The sequence below is a fragment of the Cyprinus carpio genome, chromosome A5, assembly GCF_018340385.1.
Source record: "Cyprinus carpio isolate SPL01 chromosome A5, ASM1834038v1, whole genome shotgun sequence".
Lineage (NCBI taxonomy): Eukaryota > Metazoa > Chordata > Actinopteri > Cypriniformes > Cyprinidae > Cyprinus > Cyprinus carpio.
The window spans coordinates 32,057,330-32,077,920 of record NC_056576.1 but is presented as its reverse complement, the minus strand read 5'-3'; the positions used below and the strand labels follow the sequence as shown (position 1 = coordinate 32,077,920).

Below are 20,591 nucleotides of genomic sequence, written 5' to 3'. Positions count from 1 at the left end.
ATTTACAAACTGGTCCAGCTGGGACTCAACACTTTGCTGTGCCAACTGGTCGTAGAAAACACATCCAGCACAATCACACTGGGGCCCCCCCAAGGATGTGTGCTGAGCCCCCTCCTCCTTCACTCTGCTGACCCACGACTGCACACCATCACACAACTCCAAACTCTTTATTAAGTTTGCGGATGACACGGGACTGTGGTGGGTCTCATTAGCAAAGCAGAGATGAGACAAACTTACAGGCAGTGAGGTGAGCCGCCCGGAAGCGGGTGGTTCAGTGACAACAGTCTCTCTCTGAACATGGAGGAAGACGAAGGAAGATTGTTGTTTGACTTCAGGAGAGTGCACATCGAGCATGCTCCTCGTGACCAGCAACGGTGCGACATGTGGAGAGGAGTGAGCAGCACCAGTTCCCTGGTGCCGCACATCACAGAGGACCTCTCCTGGACCGACAACACCACAGCCCTGGCCCAAAAATCACAGCAGCGTCTCTACAGTCCTCCTTCCCGCAAAACTGAGAAGAGCTAGAGCCCCGGGATCCCCTTCATGTGCACCTTCTACAGAGGCATCATCGTTAGAGCATCTCTGACGAGCACCGGTCATCACCATGTGGTGTATGGGCGCCTGCAATGCGCACCGTCCCTGCCGGCGGGAAGAGACCCTTCAACCCATAGTGAGAGCAGCGTGAGAAGATCATTGTGGTGTACTCTCTCCCTCCCACTCCAAGGACATTTACCAGAACCCGTCTCACCGTGCGCTTCATTCTCAGGCTGTCAGGAAGCTGCCCCAGGCACTACTGAACTATGACCTCCAATCCCCCCCCCCCCCCCCCCCCCCCCCGCCCACCACCCCCCCCCCCCCCCCAGATGCCTCTCCCCGCCAATCCGCCCTCCCACCCAGACCTTCCACGATGCCTCACAATCCACGGGACATGCACACACTTTGTACAGGCATGTTAGTGTTGTCACGGTACCAAAATTTCCAGTATGTCGGTACCGATACCAGTGAAAACTCCACCGGTTCTCGGTACCATACTTTCGGTACAAAGCAAAACACAAAAACTATGCTAATTAAAAAAAAACACCACTCACTACGAAAATAAAACCAATGCCATTCTGTCTACACTACTTAATTTACAATTGTGTGTTTAACAGTGCTTCTATCACAGTAATATACATTATGAACAACAGTAAACTCAAGTTTCACCCAAATGTAATTTGTCTTTTAATTGATGAAATTTAAACATTTTATTTTTGTTAAATAAAAAGGATTTGCTGTTAAACATTTAAACATGGAAGGAAATATTGTGATTTATTCTCTTGTAACCAAAAGAATAGAAGTGTTTCTACCATTTTTCAACAGCCGTATTATCAGTCATTCACATAACAGGTGACAGTACGAACACTCCAAAGACGCATGCTCAAGCCTACCTTGACTGGCGGCTTGGTGGCACGTGCATCGACGACTGTTAGCGTTAGATGGGTTGCCGTCCTGAATACCTCTTACAATTACACTGGTTTGTCCTGCGCAAGACTGAAACGCGCATATAGAAATGACCCTGTGGAATGTTGACTCCAGAACAGTTGCTCTCGGGTGATGTTCGGTCTTTACTAGTATTATTATGTCCTCTTGAGATGGCAGAATGCGAAATATACTGCAAGCGTCAACGCGCTTCAGTCTATGTAGTAAACAAAACCGCACGGCTCTCTGCCATTCATCATTCATTCCCAGAGAAGAGACGCGCAGAACATGCCAGGATTTCATATTATCAACCAACTTTTTGCGGCTAACCTATTACAGATTACCTGGTCCCATATGGCGATTGATTTGATTAATTTATGCTAACTTTGACAAATTCTGTGACTGTCCATAATTAAAATGTAAGTTTCATTTTTCATGACTAGATTTTGAGATTCCGTCGCCGTTTTCTGCTTCGCGGAAATCATAGCGCTGTATTTCGGTCAAGGGACCAGGTACGCTTTTCGGTACCACGGTAACTTAAAGAAACCTGGTACCGTGACATGTTTCATTTTTTAGTACCAAACTTTGTACCGCCGTACTGGGGTCTTTTGACAAACACTACAGCAATTGGTCTGCTCACTACCTCATTCAGCATTAGAACGACGTATTTCTACTACCTCCTCAGTCAGTTTAATAAAGAAGAACTGTCTCGTCTGAGCCCTTTCTTTGTCACTTTAATCAGGACTGAATAAGCATTTTTTGCACTACAAGCTTTTTATTCTGCACTGTTTTTTTTTTTCACCTCACTGGTTTTGCACTTATCTGCCATGTGCTTTCACTGCTTTATTTGAACTTTATTTTTATTTTTATTAGTTCTTTTTCATGCCCTTATTCTGTATAGCTGTATTTGTATTTTGTTAGATTTGATCCTGTATCTATCTGGATATTTTTGGCTTGTACTGTTTAGTTTTATCGTGTATGCACCATGGGTCTGAGAGTAATGCAATTTCAAATTCTCTGTAGTGTATTAGCTGTTCATGTGGAAAGACTTAACCCTAAAGCCGACTTGACTTGACTTGAGTATTTTAACCATTACAACCATTAACATACTGGTTCTTCGAAGTGTCTTTTGGTACATGTTACATTAGGATTTAGTGGTTTTAAAAAAAAGCGAAAGGTGACCCAATCTACCAGTAGAAGCCCAACAGGCACCATTTAAGTTTCCATTAAAACCATTACAATTCTGTGATCCTTTCTTTTTTTTCTTAACAGAGGATATGTGTTATCAACCTAAAAACTTTGAAATCTACATCAAAACACGCGCTAATGCAAAATGTAAATGAGAAAAGATAAACACAAACCTAGAAATCCAGAAACCTCTTCTCTCTCGTTCTCTCTCTGTGGTGTGTCATGTTAGTCAGACTAATAACCTTATCGACTATTTACATCTATTTCTCTACGTCAATAGCTCTCCAAATGTAACGCCGTTGTAAAAATGACTTGCCTGTCCACTTTTATGAATGAATGGAAATATGTTCTGCATGACTTTGTGGAGTGAATTATAGCAGTGACTACGTACGGTTACCTGGGACGTGTCTAACTCGAGTGCGAGTATACGCCCCGATATCAATGCTGTATACTCATCTGTGGGTCACCGCACTCCCGCGCAGCGGTGTGCTCGGTAGCACAACGAGCGCTGGTCTTTCCAAACCCGTGATTGAGCAAATGGGTATCGCGGATTAGCGCTTTTATGTCAATCGCCTGCATACTTATGCCGCCTGCTTCCCCTTCACACACATCGCACTTGGAGTCTCAGCAATGTCTCTCCTCATGCGTGGCGGTTGGCAATGTGAGATCGACGAGATCGACGCCCAGATGAATCCCACTCTCTTCATGCCGAGCCCATCATGTATGTTACGACTAATTTCTTATATGTCTCGAGTCAAAACATCGGATTGCATACTAAGCTGCGCCGCCGCGCTTTTGGATCACTGATGCGTCCGACAAGTCCACGGTTCATCTTTCAAGTCTGACACGTTTTATGGATGATTGACAGCCTAGCCAGTGCATAACGTCCCGATGGCCAGTTCCGCCACACTGAATGTCACATAACGGATGTCGCTCGTCCACGAAAAACTGTTGTTAGCGTCTGTGGTGACTTTCCACATCCTCTTAGCGCATGAAAAAAACACCTTTTGAGTGAAACTGATGGAACGAACTATTTTATTATCTTAGAACACGCACCCGGAAGAAGTGCCTCTCTTCTAATAACTCCCCTACCAGGCTGCTCACTCAGTCACTTCAGCACAATCTTTTTAGTTGATTGGCCTGCAAATTTCTGCGGCTGCACTCCCGTACACACAACATCTCGTCGATCTCTTAATCAATGCAAGTTCACATAGTTCAAGTCAATCACCTCACCTTTATTTTGGTATATGCCGCTTTAAGACCAAACTGGTTGATGAACATACACACATGGATCTCTTATTTTACATTCTATCTACACCTTAATTTGAACCAATGTGCCGAATGGCTCTCTTGCTTTCATTGATGGGTGCACCACGTTAAAACGAGCCTGTGTTTAGGTGCCTCTTATTATTGTAACAAGAATGTCGCGTCTCTCTTTCTCTTTCAGGTCCGTGTAACATGTTAGTTCAAAAATAACCAAGCTCTGCTTAGTCCTATACTTGATGATGTTGGAAGGCGTTTAGATGGACCATCCAACTCTATAATTGTTAGAGAATTCATGTGCTAATCACACACGTTAACAATTATATACAAAGACGGCGATATCCTCCGGCATAACATGCACTTTATTGACATCTCTTATGAATATAAACTAAATTATAGTTTGTCACGCCGTTTGTTGATTAGATTATCTAAATCATGTTCTCTACTCACCCTCGCACCTTTAGAACTTAAGACCCTGCGTTTGGTATGTGCGGCTGACCTATTGTTACAAAGCTCCTGTGTACATCCTTTGCTGTTTATTGATAGACCAGTTCATTTTCGCAGATTATACACAGGCTGTTTTGTGTTATGGAAAGGATTACCTGATATGTTTTATTCTTTTAATTTTTTATGATCTTGTTGAAGAGACAGGCTTTGAAGCATTCGTAAGACTAGGCAGTCATACGGCAAAATGGATTATTTACCATTACTACTGCCTTCACCCCTGCCAGGCTCCAGGAGCTGATCCCCCTAGCTGGTACGCATAGCGGTGACCCGTATTAGTCAGACAGTTAAGACAGCTGTGGCTGAGGCATGAACGGTGACAAATCACTGGAGCTCTGACAGACTTTGCTGCGCCAGCGCTGTATGGCTCAGAGACTAGCTGCAATAGGACGTTCAGCCCAACGCAAGCCACAACACTCCAGTCACGTTATCTACCACGACGTTTACTAGAGTAGTAGACACCCGTGCTCATGTGTGTGTTTACAACACAAATAAGTCAAAACAAATATACCTGATAAGCCAATGCACCGGACGTGGTCTAAAAAAGCTTGAAGTACCCATCATTATTTGTTTTTATTTTATTTTTTTTCAATTGTCAGGCATTGTTGGATGATAAAACTCAGTGGCAACGTTATGGCTGCATTGCTGGACTTGCTGAACTTGGGCATGACGTGAGTCTCCTTCATTTACTGTCAACTAAACTGTATTTTATGCTTGTGCACATAAAGCACTTTTATAGTTAGACTTTAAAAAAAAAAAAATGTTTATATATATATATATATATATATATAGTATATATATATTATATATATATATTTCGGGTGCCTTTTGTCTTAGGGTCTTTGAATGTTAATTGATCAGCATACTAGGGCCCAATATACAATTAAAGGGCGTGTGATAAAATTTTTATGTCAGTAACATGCTCTGGACATTTTTCACTCAACTCGGTATCCACCTTATTACATTTTCAATACTGAAGTAAGCTGTTTTCCTGTAAATGTGTGAGACTTCTTGGTGCATTAGCTGCTGTAGGGAAATAACAAAAGAAAAATAACAACGTGCAGTAAACGGTAAAACTGTTTTCCCTACAAACCTGTTTGTTCATATTTATCGATAATACATTAAAATAATATGGTAAGACACACCAATTTGAAATATCAAGCAACCAAACTAAGCTGTTTTGTACAGCTCATCAAATACAGCTGTGAAGCGGAATGACACGAGGAAAGCCAGACCATACAATTTACGGGGGAAAAATAAGTTGTATAGATTAATCTAACAGCCTACCACACACGCAGAAATAAACACAGCCAGTCAGTTGCACATCACTATTATTGTATGCATTTCTGCTACACAAACTCAAACACACATGATGCTTGCAGTGTTTTGGTAATTCATACAGTTCTGTTGTGCAGTCTTATTTGACAAATGGCACTGTTAGGCTATGCCTTTTTGCCTACAGTGCCACTGTATATTGTACAGCATTCTCGTGTACCGTATTGGTTTTTCAAAAAGCTTGTTTGTATCATTCCAGTGTGCTGATCATTCACTGAAACCAAAAATCATTTTAATTTCCATGTAGGTGATAAAGACATTGATCATCCCTCGGCGGCTTCTATCTGTAGAGGTCGTGCTCGTATTAAAGCTGTGATGGATGGGCCAGTGGTGTCCAACATTGATAAGATCGGAGCTGATCACGTCCAGAGTCTGTTACTGGTAAGTACCTCACAACAACAATCAGTCAGTCATTCAAAATGAGCAGTAGTTTTAATTATGCGCTGTCATATTTGTTAGGGGCTGTAGCCCCTATATTGCATCTGTTAGTTTACTTTTATTATTATTAATAATACTATTGTAATTGTTATTAGTTTACTTTATTATTATTATTTATTATTATTATATTATTTTTATTATTATTATTCCTAATGTGGTGGTGTATGGGCGCCCTATGAATGGAACATAGGAAAGTGATGAAAATTGGTCACACTTGTAACCCACTTGTGATGGGTCATGAAGTAATCATCCAGACTAACTTTTGGGGTCTCAAGGACCAACCCTATAGCGCCACCAGTAATTTCGAAAACATCAACATTGAAATGATTACTGATATCTCTTGAACCCCTTATTGTAAGAAAAATGAAACGTAGTACACACGATTCCTCTCTTTCATGTTGAACACATTCAGTACTCTTACATCAGGGTGTGTCAAACTCAATTCCTGGGAGGGCCCGGAGCCCTGCAGAGTTTAGATTCAACTTTATCTAACACACCTGAACCACCTACTCAAGTCCTTAATGGCTTATTTTGAAAACTACATGGTATTTGTGTTGGAGCACGGTTGGAACAAATCTCTGCAGGCTGCAGGAATTTTTGGATGCCCCCCCAGCTTACATTAATGTCATCCATTACAGTAGCAACCATTTTGAAAAGTACAGTATTCTGTTTTTTTTGTTTTTTCGCTCCTCCTTCAAAATTTGTTCAATTTTTCCAAAATTGGCAGACGTGATCTTTGGACTGAGCCACACAGAAATGACTGAAATAGATTTTTTCAAAAGTTATGATGTTGCGAACTTAACAAGGTTGACCGGAAATTGTTTTCAGAGGCTGTATCTTGGCCAACTTTGATCAATTGAAACAAAACTTAGTATGATTCATCAACACCATGCCATGAGGGTCCATGCCAAAGTTGGGAACAGCACCACCTATGGGTCATAAGATACCAAAAATGCACATTTTTGCTTATAACTTTTGAACAGTTAGTCAGAAAATCATGATCTTGTTATGTCTACGGATTCCTTGGGTCATGCCGAATCTGTCGATGGTGATTTGTTGGCACAAAAATTGGTGAGGATCATCGATACAATGTACCGGAAGTACCTGAGAAGTTTGAACACAGCGTCACCTAGCTTTCCGGAGATATAATGGGTATATGCCGATTCTGACGATATGTCATTTGTAATATTTCAATAATGTGCCAGTTTGCCATATTGAACTAAATGAAAAACTTTTCTCGCTATTCCTACAAATTTTGTCCAAATCTGATCAGATGATCTTTGGACCAAGCCGCACAGAAGTGGCTGAACAGATTTTTGATATTTGCTTCCGTTCCTGAGAAATACCTCTCTGAAGTTGAGCATGCCTTAATGCTATTAAGCTTAGCATGCTAATAAGTTACAGGCTAACAAGTTACCATACTGTTTAATGTGACTCTTCAGCTATCAAGTTCACCATAAGCTGTATTACCATTAACTTATATTTGCATGTTACACTGGTTTAAATGCTAAAAAACTTTTCATTCTCACACCTAAAGATAAGAATTTCTACAAATTCAATATGTTGCAAGTGTTTAACAATGGGAACGTTGCGATGTTTAAAAATAATCCAAATAAGATCCAACGTCCAAATATGCCAAAATGGGCTTGGCCCTGATAATTGCTGCATGCAGCTATATGTCATATTGTTGTTGGTATTTATTTATTTATTTATTTATTTTTTTTATGCAAACAGACTATTACAAGATTTACAAAAAAGCAAATTAAATGCAAAAAACAAATTCAGAGACCAACATAACATACATATCAGTACGATTTGTGTGTGTGTGTGTATGTGTGCGTGTGTGTTAGTGTAACTGGATGAGGGAGTAGAAATATATGAATAAAGGGGGCTGTAGGGAAGTTGTTGTTGGTATTTATGCAAATAAATGTCAATTTTAATTAAAGTATTAAAGTGGAAATGATTAGTTGTCTTGGAAACGATTTGTTGTGTTGCCATTCTTATTCAATATTAACACTATTTGTGCTTGTTAGTTTTTGTACAGTCCTGGACATGATATGCAGGGGAAAAATAAAGATATTGTGGCCACGTTGTACTAATTAAATCCTTCATTTAAATTTAACAAGAGTTTGAATTGATGAAATGTGGCCACAAATTAACAGGTTATAACAAATTAATATCTATTTTTTTGTCTTTTGCATTTTAATCATGATCCAAACCCAAGATGCTACATGTAGCATGAGTAGTTTTTGATGTAAATTTGATGGTATAATTTAACAATTTAAAGCAAAAACAGAATGGTCACACTTTAGCTTTTTGAAATTATGCTACATAAAACATCTGCACAATACAAAAAAAAGCAAATGGGCAAAATGAAAATTTAAATTCACTCTCTGACAGCAGATGGCGCTTATGGAACAGCAGTGATACAGCGTTTCCTTAGTTACCGCTTTTAACAAAGCAGTGCAGCGCTTATAAACTCTACTTTAATGTGCATTATAGATAGGATAGATGAAAAGAAAATACCATCTAAACTTTTCTGACAGTCAGTTACCCTGAGAGATACATTCATATAAACCCCCGTCCCTAATTAAATATTAAAAATTTTCAACCAATATCTCGTGCATCGTGAACAGGTCTGCTACACTATTTTCTCCTCTTTGCGATGAGACCTCTGCCAGGTATAAGGTGTAATCCTCATTATTCTTTTATCATTATTTTTTTGTTTTTATACAGCCATTATTCTGGGATTACGTGATTTACCCATCCACATTTACCCACCTAGTTTAAGGTTGTTATCGGAAGAGACAGGTTATGAACACTTAAATGAGTCACATATGAGCAGCAAATGAGCTTCTTCTAAAACAGAACACTGATTGCGGAACAGAAAACACAGCAGACAGCACTGGAAGCTGCAAATGTTAATCAGATCACTTAATTCAGTGGAAAATTAATAGAAATTATTATTCTGTCAAAAGAAATGTGAATTAAACGTGTAAATATGCATTTTTGGATTATATGCCCTAATGTGCATTGTTTAGTGCAACTATGTGACCACAAATAACCCACAGCAGACGTGACTGAATATGAATGTGTGTTATTCTATTATAAATATCATAAATTACTGATTGATTATTCTGAACTCCTGACATTAAGAAATTACTGTCAACAATGTTGTTGTTGTTTTCATAGCATGTGCATAATTCGAAACGGTTTACCGCCTTGGCTCAAACAGCAATGGTATGAGAATGAGGTCTCTTTTATAAGTATTATTTATAAGTATTCAACTGTGTACTCCATAATAGATTTATATATATACCTTATACATGAATTACTTACAGATTAATTTAATCATCTAAATCTTTGTAAAATACACAACACAACTACTAGTTTACATGATCCTTTGTTTTTGATGAGAACAGTTCTTAATACAGCATATTTTCTACCTTTTTTAACATGGATACAATATTGCCTAGATTTAAACCCATATAACAAACAATGTAGAAATAAAAATTAAACATTTAAAAGTAATTCAAGTGCAATCAACCGGTCTCTGTTATGCTGTTTCCACCATAACGGTGATTAATCTCGTGCTGGAGCTGGGCTCGCATTCGGTCAGGAACTGTAATCGTAGACCGCTGCTCTGCGTTTCACTCATAGCCTGAAAGATGCTGCAACTGAGTCCATAACCTGCCCATAAATAAACAGTGTACATTATATATTTTAACATCCAAAGTAATTAGATTTAGTATGTATATATATATATATATATATAATATGTGTGTGTGTGTGTATATATATGTGTGTATATAAATGTGTGTTTATATATATATTATATGTGTGTGTTATATATGTATATATATATATATATATGTGTGTGGTATATATATATATATATATATATATATGTATATGTATATATATATATATATATATATATATATATAATATATATATATATATATTTTTTTTTTTTTTTTTTTTTATGCAAGGCATTAAGCATTTCCATCAAGTGCAAAGACCGATGCATACATCCCTGTATGTTATTTTGCATAAAGTAAAATGATTTACAGCACAGTAACGCTTTTATAGATGGAAACAAAAAAATCACAAACCTGAATTTCATCAAATGTAGCACCAATGCGCCAATTAGGTGGTATTGAGAACTGCTGTTTGCTGAAGAGAATAAAAAACGGTGATTAATCTCGTGCTGGAGCTGGGCTCGCATTCGGGGAACTGTAATTGTAGACCGCTGCTCTGCGTTTCCACACTCATAGCCTGAAAGATGCTGCAACTGAGTCCATAACCTGCCCATAAATAAACAGTGCACATTATATATTTTAACATCCAAAGTAATTAGATTTAGTGTATATATATACAGTATATATATATGTGTGTATATAAATGTGTGTATATATATATATATATATGTATATATATATATATTTTTTTATTTTTTTTTTATGCAAGGCATTAAGCATTTCCATCAGGTGCAAAGACCGATGCACCGATGCATACATCCCTGTATGTTACTTTGCATAAAGTAAAATGATTTACAGCACAGTAACGCTTTTATAGATGGAAAAAAAAAATCACAAACCTGAATTTCATCAAATGTAGCACCAATGCGCCAATTAGGTGGTATTGAGAACTGCTGTTTGCTGAAGAGAATAAAAAAGCCAGCACTTAATAATGCTGGGCACACACTGCATAGTTTTCAAAGTTGTCAGATCGCTCTCTCATTGGCTATAGGTTGTCACCAATGTAATTTTTTAGTCAAAACACATTTCACACTGCAGGATTTTGAGTCACTGACAGGTCCTGATATTAAGCATGTTAAATATCTCACGGCCATCAGCGACGCATCAGCGCTTCTCTCAGATTGCATCTTTGATAACACACACTTCGAGATTGTCACACGTGAAAGATTTGCCTTTGATTTCAGGTAATGTCACGATTGAAAATCAGGACTAAAATGGGTTATAATATAGGAAATAACGTATAATATTTTTTTTAGACTGTGACTTCGCTACCTCCTATTGAGATTATTTTTTTTTTTTTTTTTTTTTGAGACTGACTAATAAAATATATGATACGGAGATATCTATGTAGTCACTACAACATGGCGGCTTGCTAGCTACATGGTTAGGTTGAATGCTTGTTATGAAAACATATTTGTTTATGTGATGTTTTTAATAGGGATGCACCGGGCCCAATACTGAGCTCCTGTACTCGTACTCGTTAAAATGCCCCGATACCAAACACCGAAACCACACAGCATGTGATAAGTGCCATATTCAGACAAAGAAACACCAACAACAGACAGCAGAATGGCGTTATTAGAGATTAAGGTTGTCTATGTAGGATATCTATGCAATGAATATAATGTTAAACATTCTGTATTAACGCTTGTAAAGCTGATGTGCGCAAGCTGATAAAGCACGCTGAGTGGATTTAGCGCACAGCGGCGGAGATGTGCAAGCTTGTCGAGTGATATACATCTCATCACTGGAAAGTGTGTAGTTCGGTCGGATATGTCAAAAATAAAGTAAGTAAAACAATGCACAAGTTACTTAACGGTAGGGAGGGAGAGAGAGCGAGCGAGGACGCTCGCGCACTTCTGTTGTGTGATCTTTCACTCACTTAGCACACGCATTTGGATTAAAACAAAAAAAAAAGACCATTTATAGGGGCATTCCCTGTAAACATCATTTATTTTCAACTTTAGGCATACATGACTCTGGTGAAAGTGAACGTAGCAGCCTGTGTGTAATTGTGCTAGGCAGTACGTTACTACTGTCCCTCTAGTTCTGCAACAGTACAAATTCATGCACGCGTTGCGCGTTTTGCTTGCTTGAGTGTTTCTGCATTATATGAGTGGCTTTGGAATTAAAAAATCGCAGCACGATTTAGAAAAGAAAAAAAAACATGACTAATATTCGTGGAAAATATCACAGGAGATTTATAACGAGTGGTTCCCTGCATTATTACAGCAAAGCGCGTGATTACAGTCGCTGCAATGGAGCAGCTCTAATGCTATTAAATTACAGATGATGAACCATAGAGCAAAAACATGAACAAAGAAAGTATTATATATAATATATTTTAATGGGCATAATTAAGTGTGAAAATAACAGAAGGATACACAGTCAAACCAAAAATTATTCAGAGACCAGATATATTTTTTTATATTTTGAGTGGGTGCAGGACACTATAGTTCAGGAGGATAGCAAAATAAAGTAAACTGTGACAAATTATACCCCAAAATTCTTCAAACAGTGGACTACCAGTAAAACTGATACAAATTTGGGACCAAAAATGATTCAGACCAAGTCTGGGGAAAAAAATGAAGTTCAGGTTTGCATGAACCTGGATGACAGGATGCCCAGGAGACTACAGGCAGTCATTAAGGCTAAAGTGAAAGTGAAAGTGAAAGTTGTGAAATTTGTCAAGTATGGTAACCCATACTCGAAACTGGTGCTCTGCATTTAACCCATCCAAGTGCACACACACAGCAGTGAGAAGTGAACACACCGTGAACACACACCCGGAGCAGTGGGCAGCTATATATCCAGCGCCCGGGGAGCAACTGGGGGTTCAGTGCCTTGCTCAAGGGCACTTCAGCCATGGGTATTGAGGGTGGAAGGTTGCACGAATAAGTATTGATAGTTGTGTAAATACTGTCATACTAACAGATGTCTGAATAATTTTTGGTTCATTGTAATCCATTACATACCTCTCTATCAAAGTTAAAGTGACGTGACATACAGCCAAGTATGGTGACCCATACTCAGAATTCGTGCTCTGCATTTAACCCATCCAAAGTGCACACACACAGCAGTGAACACACACACACCGTGAACACACACCCGGAGCAGTGAGCCATTTATGCTGCGGCGCCCGGGGAGCACTTGCTCAAGGGCACCTCAGTCGTGGTATTGCCAGCCCGAGACTCGAACCCACAACCTTAGGGTTAGGAGTCAAACTCTCTAACCACTAGGCCACGACTTCCCCAATTTATCAACTTTATCAATCTTGATAAAGTTATCTAACATTATCAAGATTAATTTGTTCTGACACAGTTTAACTATGAGTTCTTGTCATTTGATTACCATCTTCTAAACTATAGAGAATAAACTGTGATAATGTGAAATGTTGAAGGTGTCTGAATAAATTTAGCCAAAAATGAAGTCAACCAGCTAACATTATACATAGTCTTTTGGTTTCTGTACCCAATATTTAAAAAAACGTACAAATGCAATAAAAATATCGGTATTGGTACTAGGTATTGGCAAGTACCAAAAATAAAAGTATCGGTATCGGACGAGTACTGGAAAAAGTGGTATCGGGGCATCCCTAGTTTTTAACAATACTTTTTAAATCACATTTTAGACAAAGCTGGTTTTCTAATATATTTGTCCATCACCACTGCCATAAACATGTTACCCAAATAAATAGTGTAAACTTAAATTATTACTTATTATTTGTATTAACTTCTTTTGATATGACCAAATGACTGGGCAGCTCCAAAATATATGAAAATTATCCACCAGCTGTTCCCCACATTTATTCTAACATAGATCCCTTCCCTCCTCACCAGTCTGAGTATAGTTTAACTTGGTGGTTACAAAATATCTAATAAGATTCCTCCAGCAAAATTCTCTCCAGATGCCCAAACTAGTAGAAGTACAGAACAGATATTCAGCCAGTCTTTCTCTGAAATAACTAGACCAGATTCTTTCTCCAATTTTAATCTATCCTTATTCGTTGAATGTTTCTTAGTAGATTAAATAGCTAAATATAATTTTGATACAAGTTTCCTGTTGTCCTTGTTTTTATACATATCATTAAATATAGCTTTTATCATCCAAAACGTTCGTTCTACGTACAGTAGATGGCCATCCAAAACGTTCGTTCTACCGCCGCTCGTACCGCCGCCGCGGAGTCGGCAAAGTGCATTTGCAGCTTTTGAGCGCTGAGTGGTGCTTTAATCACAAGTTTTCAAACAAACGCATCAAAGCACATTTTCCCAAATAGACGTCAGCTTTGCCTCACCGATGTGTTATATTTGACTGCAGTCGGGGAAAATGAAAGAAAAAATATTTAATATTCACAGATGAACGTTTAGTCCTTATGAAAATATGTGCGTTTCTTAGAACGAATTCAAGCAGGATAAATATCAAGCCTATGAGCCTGTGCTTATATTTTCTATACACCATATTTTAGATTTGACACATTTAAATAGTGTGCAGTATTATTTATATAATATGAATTATGTGTTATATTATTCAAAAGAAATTGTGGTTTACTTTGCATTGGAGCATTAAAAGTGGTAGCATAGTGAGCTAGGCTTGCTGTTTTATAAATTATTTTCTTTATTTTAGTAAAACATGAGGCACTGAATAATTTCGCTCCCATTATTTAGGTCTAATTAAAACAAGAAACGAATAAATTAAACCTGCACAATTTAACTAAATCATTGAAACTCTAAAGAATGGACTGATTAATAAAACGTCCTCATGATTAAACTCAAGTTCTCGAAATACACACAATGTAAAAAAGAGCTTCATTAATGGACAACTTCAGTCTTCTTTACTTGCATCTTTACTTGCATTACTTTCATGTAATTTAAGTAAAAATAATACATTGTAGCCGCATTCAAATGCAGGTTTGTATAATATATGTTGCTGAGTGCACATGCAGCATTTATTCTTATTTGTCTTTATCGTCATTACAAATCTTGTTTGGTTTTATTTCGGATAATTGCATGTAAAAAAAATATTTGCTTTGTAATGCATATGCAAAATGTGAATTATTATTCATATTCAAGTGTTTGTGCGAAAATTATTATGCGTGCATGACAGGGAGGCGCCCTCTCGGTCACATGATTTTTTATCCTGATAATGAAATAACTGAAAATTGTGGTGTCTCGCAAACATGAGAAATATATCTACAGAAAGCTTGAAATGTCTTTTAAAAAAAATCAGTTCAAAACGAAAGCATTATGTAATCTGTGAAGGTGCATTTCTCTCTAAAGGTGCGTCCATGTGGAGAGAATCAGCACTGTGAATTTCATCTTGCAGCCGACAAGAAATAATTTGTTTATTAATAAATAATTAAAATGTCTCCTTTTTCACAATTATTGGGCTACTTCTGCCTGTGCTTTGTGACAAACTTAATGCATGTGCTTGAGCACGGAATATATTAAGGCTCATTATGGATCATAGATGTAAATTTAATATAAACCTGCGATTAGTTGAATAATGACAAATGAACGACTAGTAACTAGAAAAATCTTACTTGGGAGGCAGATCTATTAAATACCCTCTAGACATCTCTGTTATAATTTTTAAAGCATTTAATACGCGTTTGCATAAATTCTTCTTTCAGAACGGTCTGTAATGGAGAGATGTCTTAACATTGATTTTTCCTCTGAAACACAAAAACGAAAATTGAAATAAATTGATATTTTATGTTTTGAGAATGGCCAGCCCTTCTCTGCAGATATTGTGCATTTTAAATCACACATAAGGTCTACAAAATATATAAAAACACTCTTGTGTTTTTTGTCACGTCTGTAAAAAAAAGCCTATAAAACATGTTCATAAACGGATACTTTACTGATGTCTGGACTCTGTTTGGGATTTAGAGAAACTTCAATATATTGTTCATCAATAGGCTACATTCTGTGAAAATGTATATTTCACACTCTAAAAAATATTGTATGGATGCAACAAAATAAAGCGGCCGACGCTCCACTCAGGGTTCGTAGTTCAGACTGGGCTCAACCCTCCCCCGTGCGTTTGGGACACGCTGCCGAGCAGAGTATGAGCAGTGCATGTTGTTCTGACTGGAGCGAGGAGCGGATTTTTTAAGAGTCGGAGCGTCGTGGTTTTCACTCGCTCCAGCACCACTCCATCATGAGTACAATTCATGCCAACGGCCCGTAATATAACTGCATATTTAGCAAGAATTCACATGATAAACATATTTAGCTATAGCTTGATACACATAATCTGTCCGACCAGAAGACTATAATGACTATAATAGTCGAGCATTACAGGCTAGTTCTCAAGGAGTTTATCTTCCTTTTACTGATTATTTTCGGGTTAAAGCATGATTTAAACAGATACAGCACATTCACACGTAATCGCTGTCGCAATAATGCATTCAAACAAATGTAATTTTGCAGTGCTGCTTCGTCTGTAACTGATTTTGAAATCTGTAAGAAATGCATCGATCATAAAATAACTGACGAAAATGTACTGTTATTTTCATCACAAACAAAATTTGCACAGCAGAATGCAGCAATTATACCTTCTAATGCTGACAATGCTATTAGTTTGGCGTTTGGTAGGAAATAAAGTTTGCACACAATAGCCTAGTCCCCTTTGAAACTCTCCTGTTATTTTATTTATTTATTATTTTCTTTTTATAGGCTACGTTATGAACATAACATTTCAGCTTTATCCACGGAGCGAGTGCGGAGCAGTGAATAGTGAGCACGGAGTGGAGTGATTATTAAATGCTCGGAGGGGAAATTGTTGCCACTCCACTCTCACATACTCTGCTGCCGAGTGAGAGATGTTTCGCCCTAGAAATGAACAAGACTGTCCGGTGTAGACACGGTTAGACAGTGTCTGCTACATTTACAAATAATTGATATAAGAAATAAAATAAATACATAACCTAAACCAGCAGCATAACGAGATGAAAATATAGACTAGAAAATATAGTTACACTTGCTCTGTCCTACGTCCATGACACTGACTCACTGGAGCTGCCAGTTTTAATCTGAACAGCTATTAACGCAGAGTGGATGGTTAGATGCATGATGGACTAGTATTAAAAAAAAATAATTATAAATAAAATAAAGGTCTTTCCAGCATTAACCCTCTGGAGTCTAAGGGTATTTTTGGGGCCTGGAGAAGTTTTGTCATGCCTTGACATTTGTGCTTTTTTCAGTTTCTTATAAATATCTAAATGGCTAAAGTCTAATCACACTGTAATCAGCACAAACTAGGCTATCATAATATGTGAGCAGCATGTATGTACATGATTGTGTTTTTGAGAAAAAAAATGTTATGCGTGGTTAGTGAAAAACTAAAAATGTTAAATCACTTGAATAAGGCAATAAAACACATACAGAAAATTGGTTCCCAGGAATTTTGAGAACTGGAGCTTGTAGACTATAAATTTTTTTCTAAATGATGTGAAAATCATCTTGTTTACTCACTTACAGAAAACAATATATTGATTTAAATTTTCTAAGACACTTTTTGTTGGTAAAAGTCATATGCGAGTAGGCGTCAACTATCATGAATTCACACCTGAGAAGACAAAGGCCTGCATAATGAGCTGCATAATGAGCCATTCAGTCAGCTGTGTCACTGAGAGGGATGAGTTACAAGAAAGAATGTGAGGACAAAATAAATGTATATAATTTTATGTTTGTAGTTTATTTAGAATATATTTAATTATCCCACAACATAATTTAATATTCACTTGTGAGTGCAGTTAAACAGTTTATTAGGAAGAATCAAAGCTGACTTTCAAACCGAATTTTTTGCATCATTACTCCAGTCACACAATCCTTCAGAAATCCTTTTAACAATCTTATTTTCTACAAAAAAACATTTCTTGTTATTATCATCATCATCATTATTATTATTATTATTATTATTATTATTATTTATTATTATTATTAATGTTGAAAAGAGCTGAGAATATTTTTTTTAAGGTTTTTTAGGGGGGATAAATTGAAAGAACAGCAATGGTTGTTACATTTGTTACAGTTACATTTATTGTTACATTTATATTATTTACATCAAGCTTTTGAATGGTATAGTAGTGTATATTGTTATTGAAACTTCATAATATTTCACTTGATTATACATTTAGTCAGGAATTATAGTTTGGAAAAAGTCTTTGGAAAAAGTCTAACTAGTAAAATGTTTACACGTTATGTGTAAAACTAGTACAAGTATATAAATAAATAAAAAGAGACTTACTCATGTTTATGATCTCTGCTGAATAAAGTGCTTCATTCTTTTTTTTCTGAGGAAATCCAAATCTCAAATCCTCAACCACATCACATATTTTTGGGGTGAATTATGTCTTATTCCTCTCATCGCGAAGCAAACAGTAAAATAAAAAAAAACTTGAAGAACAATCTCGCTGCATTGTCTTCTGTTGTGTGGGCGTATTCAAAAGCCGCGCGCTTCAGTGAAACATTTGAATCTCAAAAAGCGCTCTCGGCGCGGGTGCGTGGTCGCATTAGAAGATAATGAAGGGAGACGTGAAAAACGGACATCGGGTTGTTTTCATATGGATTACTTTATCACAGAATATTTGTTTTCGGCAGCACTTGTTTAGTTTAAAAGTAGACATGTCAGGCTTTCTATAGATATCTCTCTCATGTATCTGTGTTGAGTATTCACTGAGTTACAGTTCATTTTATTGACATGTTTGTAACTGAAGATCAGCGCAGACAAAGGCTGCAGACAGCACTCCTTGTGTGTTATCTTTATTTTATAAGTGCACAAAGTTTTGTTGTTATTATGTCTGTATACAAAAAAAAAGTAGACCGTTTACAGATTCGATTGATGTATTGCTCTTATCTGTACGATCAAAACTGAAAGTGTAATTTAAGTTCTTTTCGGGGTTATCAGGAGAAAATACCCCAAAACGCGTATACGCATTAATCGACTTCAGAGGGTTAAGGTAATAACATTACTGCTTTTTTTTAATCATCTTGACTCAGTTATAAATTTGACTGGTAAATGATAAAGAATTATATTAAAACTTGTTCTGAACAATTTACTTGTCATTTGAATATTGATTTTAAATAGGGAGGCAAAAAAATCGATTTAAATCGTAAATCGGATTTTTTGTGAAAAAAAAATCGGGGATTTTTTTTAGGCCATCGCCCAGCCCTAATGCAACAGTTTTTTTTTTTAGTTAAGGCAACTTCCTCTGAAATTAAGTTATAATAACTAATAAACTTTATTGCGCTATACAGTAGTCAACATTTGAAGTGGATCAAACCTTTCTTTAAAGTTGTTTTTAAAACCAATATTTTCCTAAAAACCTGTAAAGACCAAGAGATTCACTCATAAGACACTGTGCATATGAAAGACCAAGAGATTCACACCTTTATCTCGACCCCCACAAGCTATACAGAACTACCCCAAAAACCCCCAACCCCCTCTAGATGAACTGAATTCGGTCTGTTTTTTGGCCGTGAGGAACGGTGTGTTGTCATGTTACTGGGTTGAAACATGCCTGCACTCACATCAGCCCTACTCTTTTTATTCATTATTTTCTCGCAGCCCATATTATTATTATCACTAGACCATAATAATAACAAATTATCAATTGATATTTAATCATTATTTTTGAGAAAATCGTAGACGTTTGTGAACGTAGAGGTTTGAGGAAGGCTTTAAGACCAAGCGGAATCCTCTGCCAGCTGCTCCTGCTTCACAGCGCGCAACTTGCGCTCATTGACCCAGCTTCACCGTCCACGTTTGGATTTTATAAAATCAGTTTGAGGCGAATACAACTTACTGATCATGAGCCCAACATTTAGCAAGGAGGGAAAACAATCAGTCTACCTGAAGGAAGATGTATTTCATTGAGCTAATGCTGTTAAATAGAGTAATAATAATAAAAAAATAAAAAATACAAAAAAAAAACACTGTAGGCTATTCTTAAACTTGGAGCTCATTATATTGAAGTAAAAATCCAAACACCAGAAGCAACCTACACTCTGTGTTCTTTCATTGAAAAGTATGCATTTTATTTTTTCACAGGCTATGTGGTTGAAATAATATTTTAGTTGAAAACTTTAAGTGCCATTGTTTAAAAAAATGCATCATAGAAATGTTTCATAGACCTTCAGTTGTTATGCTTTAAAATCCAATAAAAAAACAAATTCCCAAAATATTTCACATTACAAATATTTGGCTCGTCCCTTATTTTCTTAAAGAGTAAATACTTATTTTCTTTAAGAATAAACAATATAAATAAAGAATAAAAGAAAGAACCTCTATTAGTCCTTATTTTCCATTTCTGAAGTTAATTTGCAACTCTAATGATGATGTGACTCCCCTGACAGTGACACGTTCCTCAAAAAAATAAAATAAAAATAAAATAAAACCTTGTTAGAGCTATGTGAGCGATTTAATTGTTTTAAAAAAGAAAAAAAAAAGTGTGTGCTTGTACACAGCTCGTAAAAAATGATATGATGAAAAATTCATGATATATTAATTCATAGAAATAATTTAAGCAATTAAAACCTTTTTTTAAAAAATACCATATTCAACTTGAATTTAAATACTATTAAACTGACTTTAAAATCTCAAGGAGTTTATAAGTTGAAACGGTAAAATGTCAGTGCATGT

General features: G+C 36.8%; 1 protein-coding gene across 1 annotated transcript in view; it reads left to right on the top strand.

Moving 5' to 3' along the window:
* The first annotated feature begins 543 nt into the window (after positions 1-543).
* Positions 544-20,591, top strand: part of LOC122145185 (transcription initiation factor TFIID subunit 6-like) — a 37,289-nt gene continuing 17,241 nt past the window's right edge. The window contains exons 1-2 of the mRNA XM_042757415.1: positions 544-670; positions 5,996-6,129. Of these exons, the coding sequence (XP_042613349.1) occupies positions 544-670; positions 5,996-6,129 (261 nt within the window). The remainder of the gene's footprint in view (positions 671-5,995; positions 6,130-20,591) is intronic.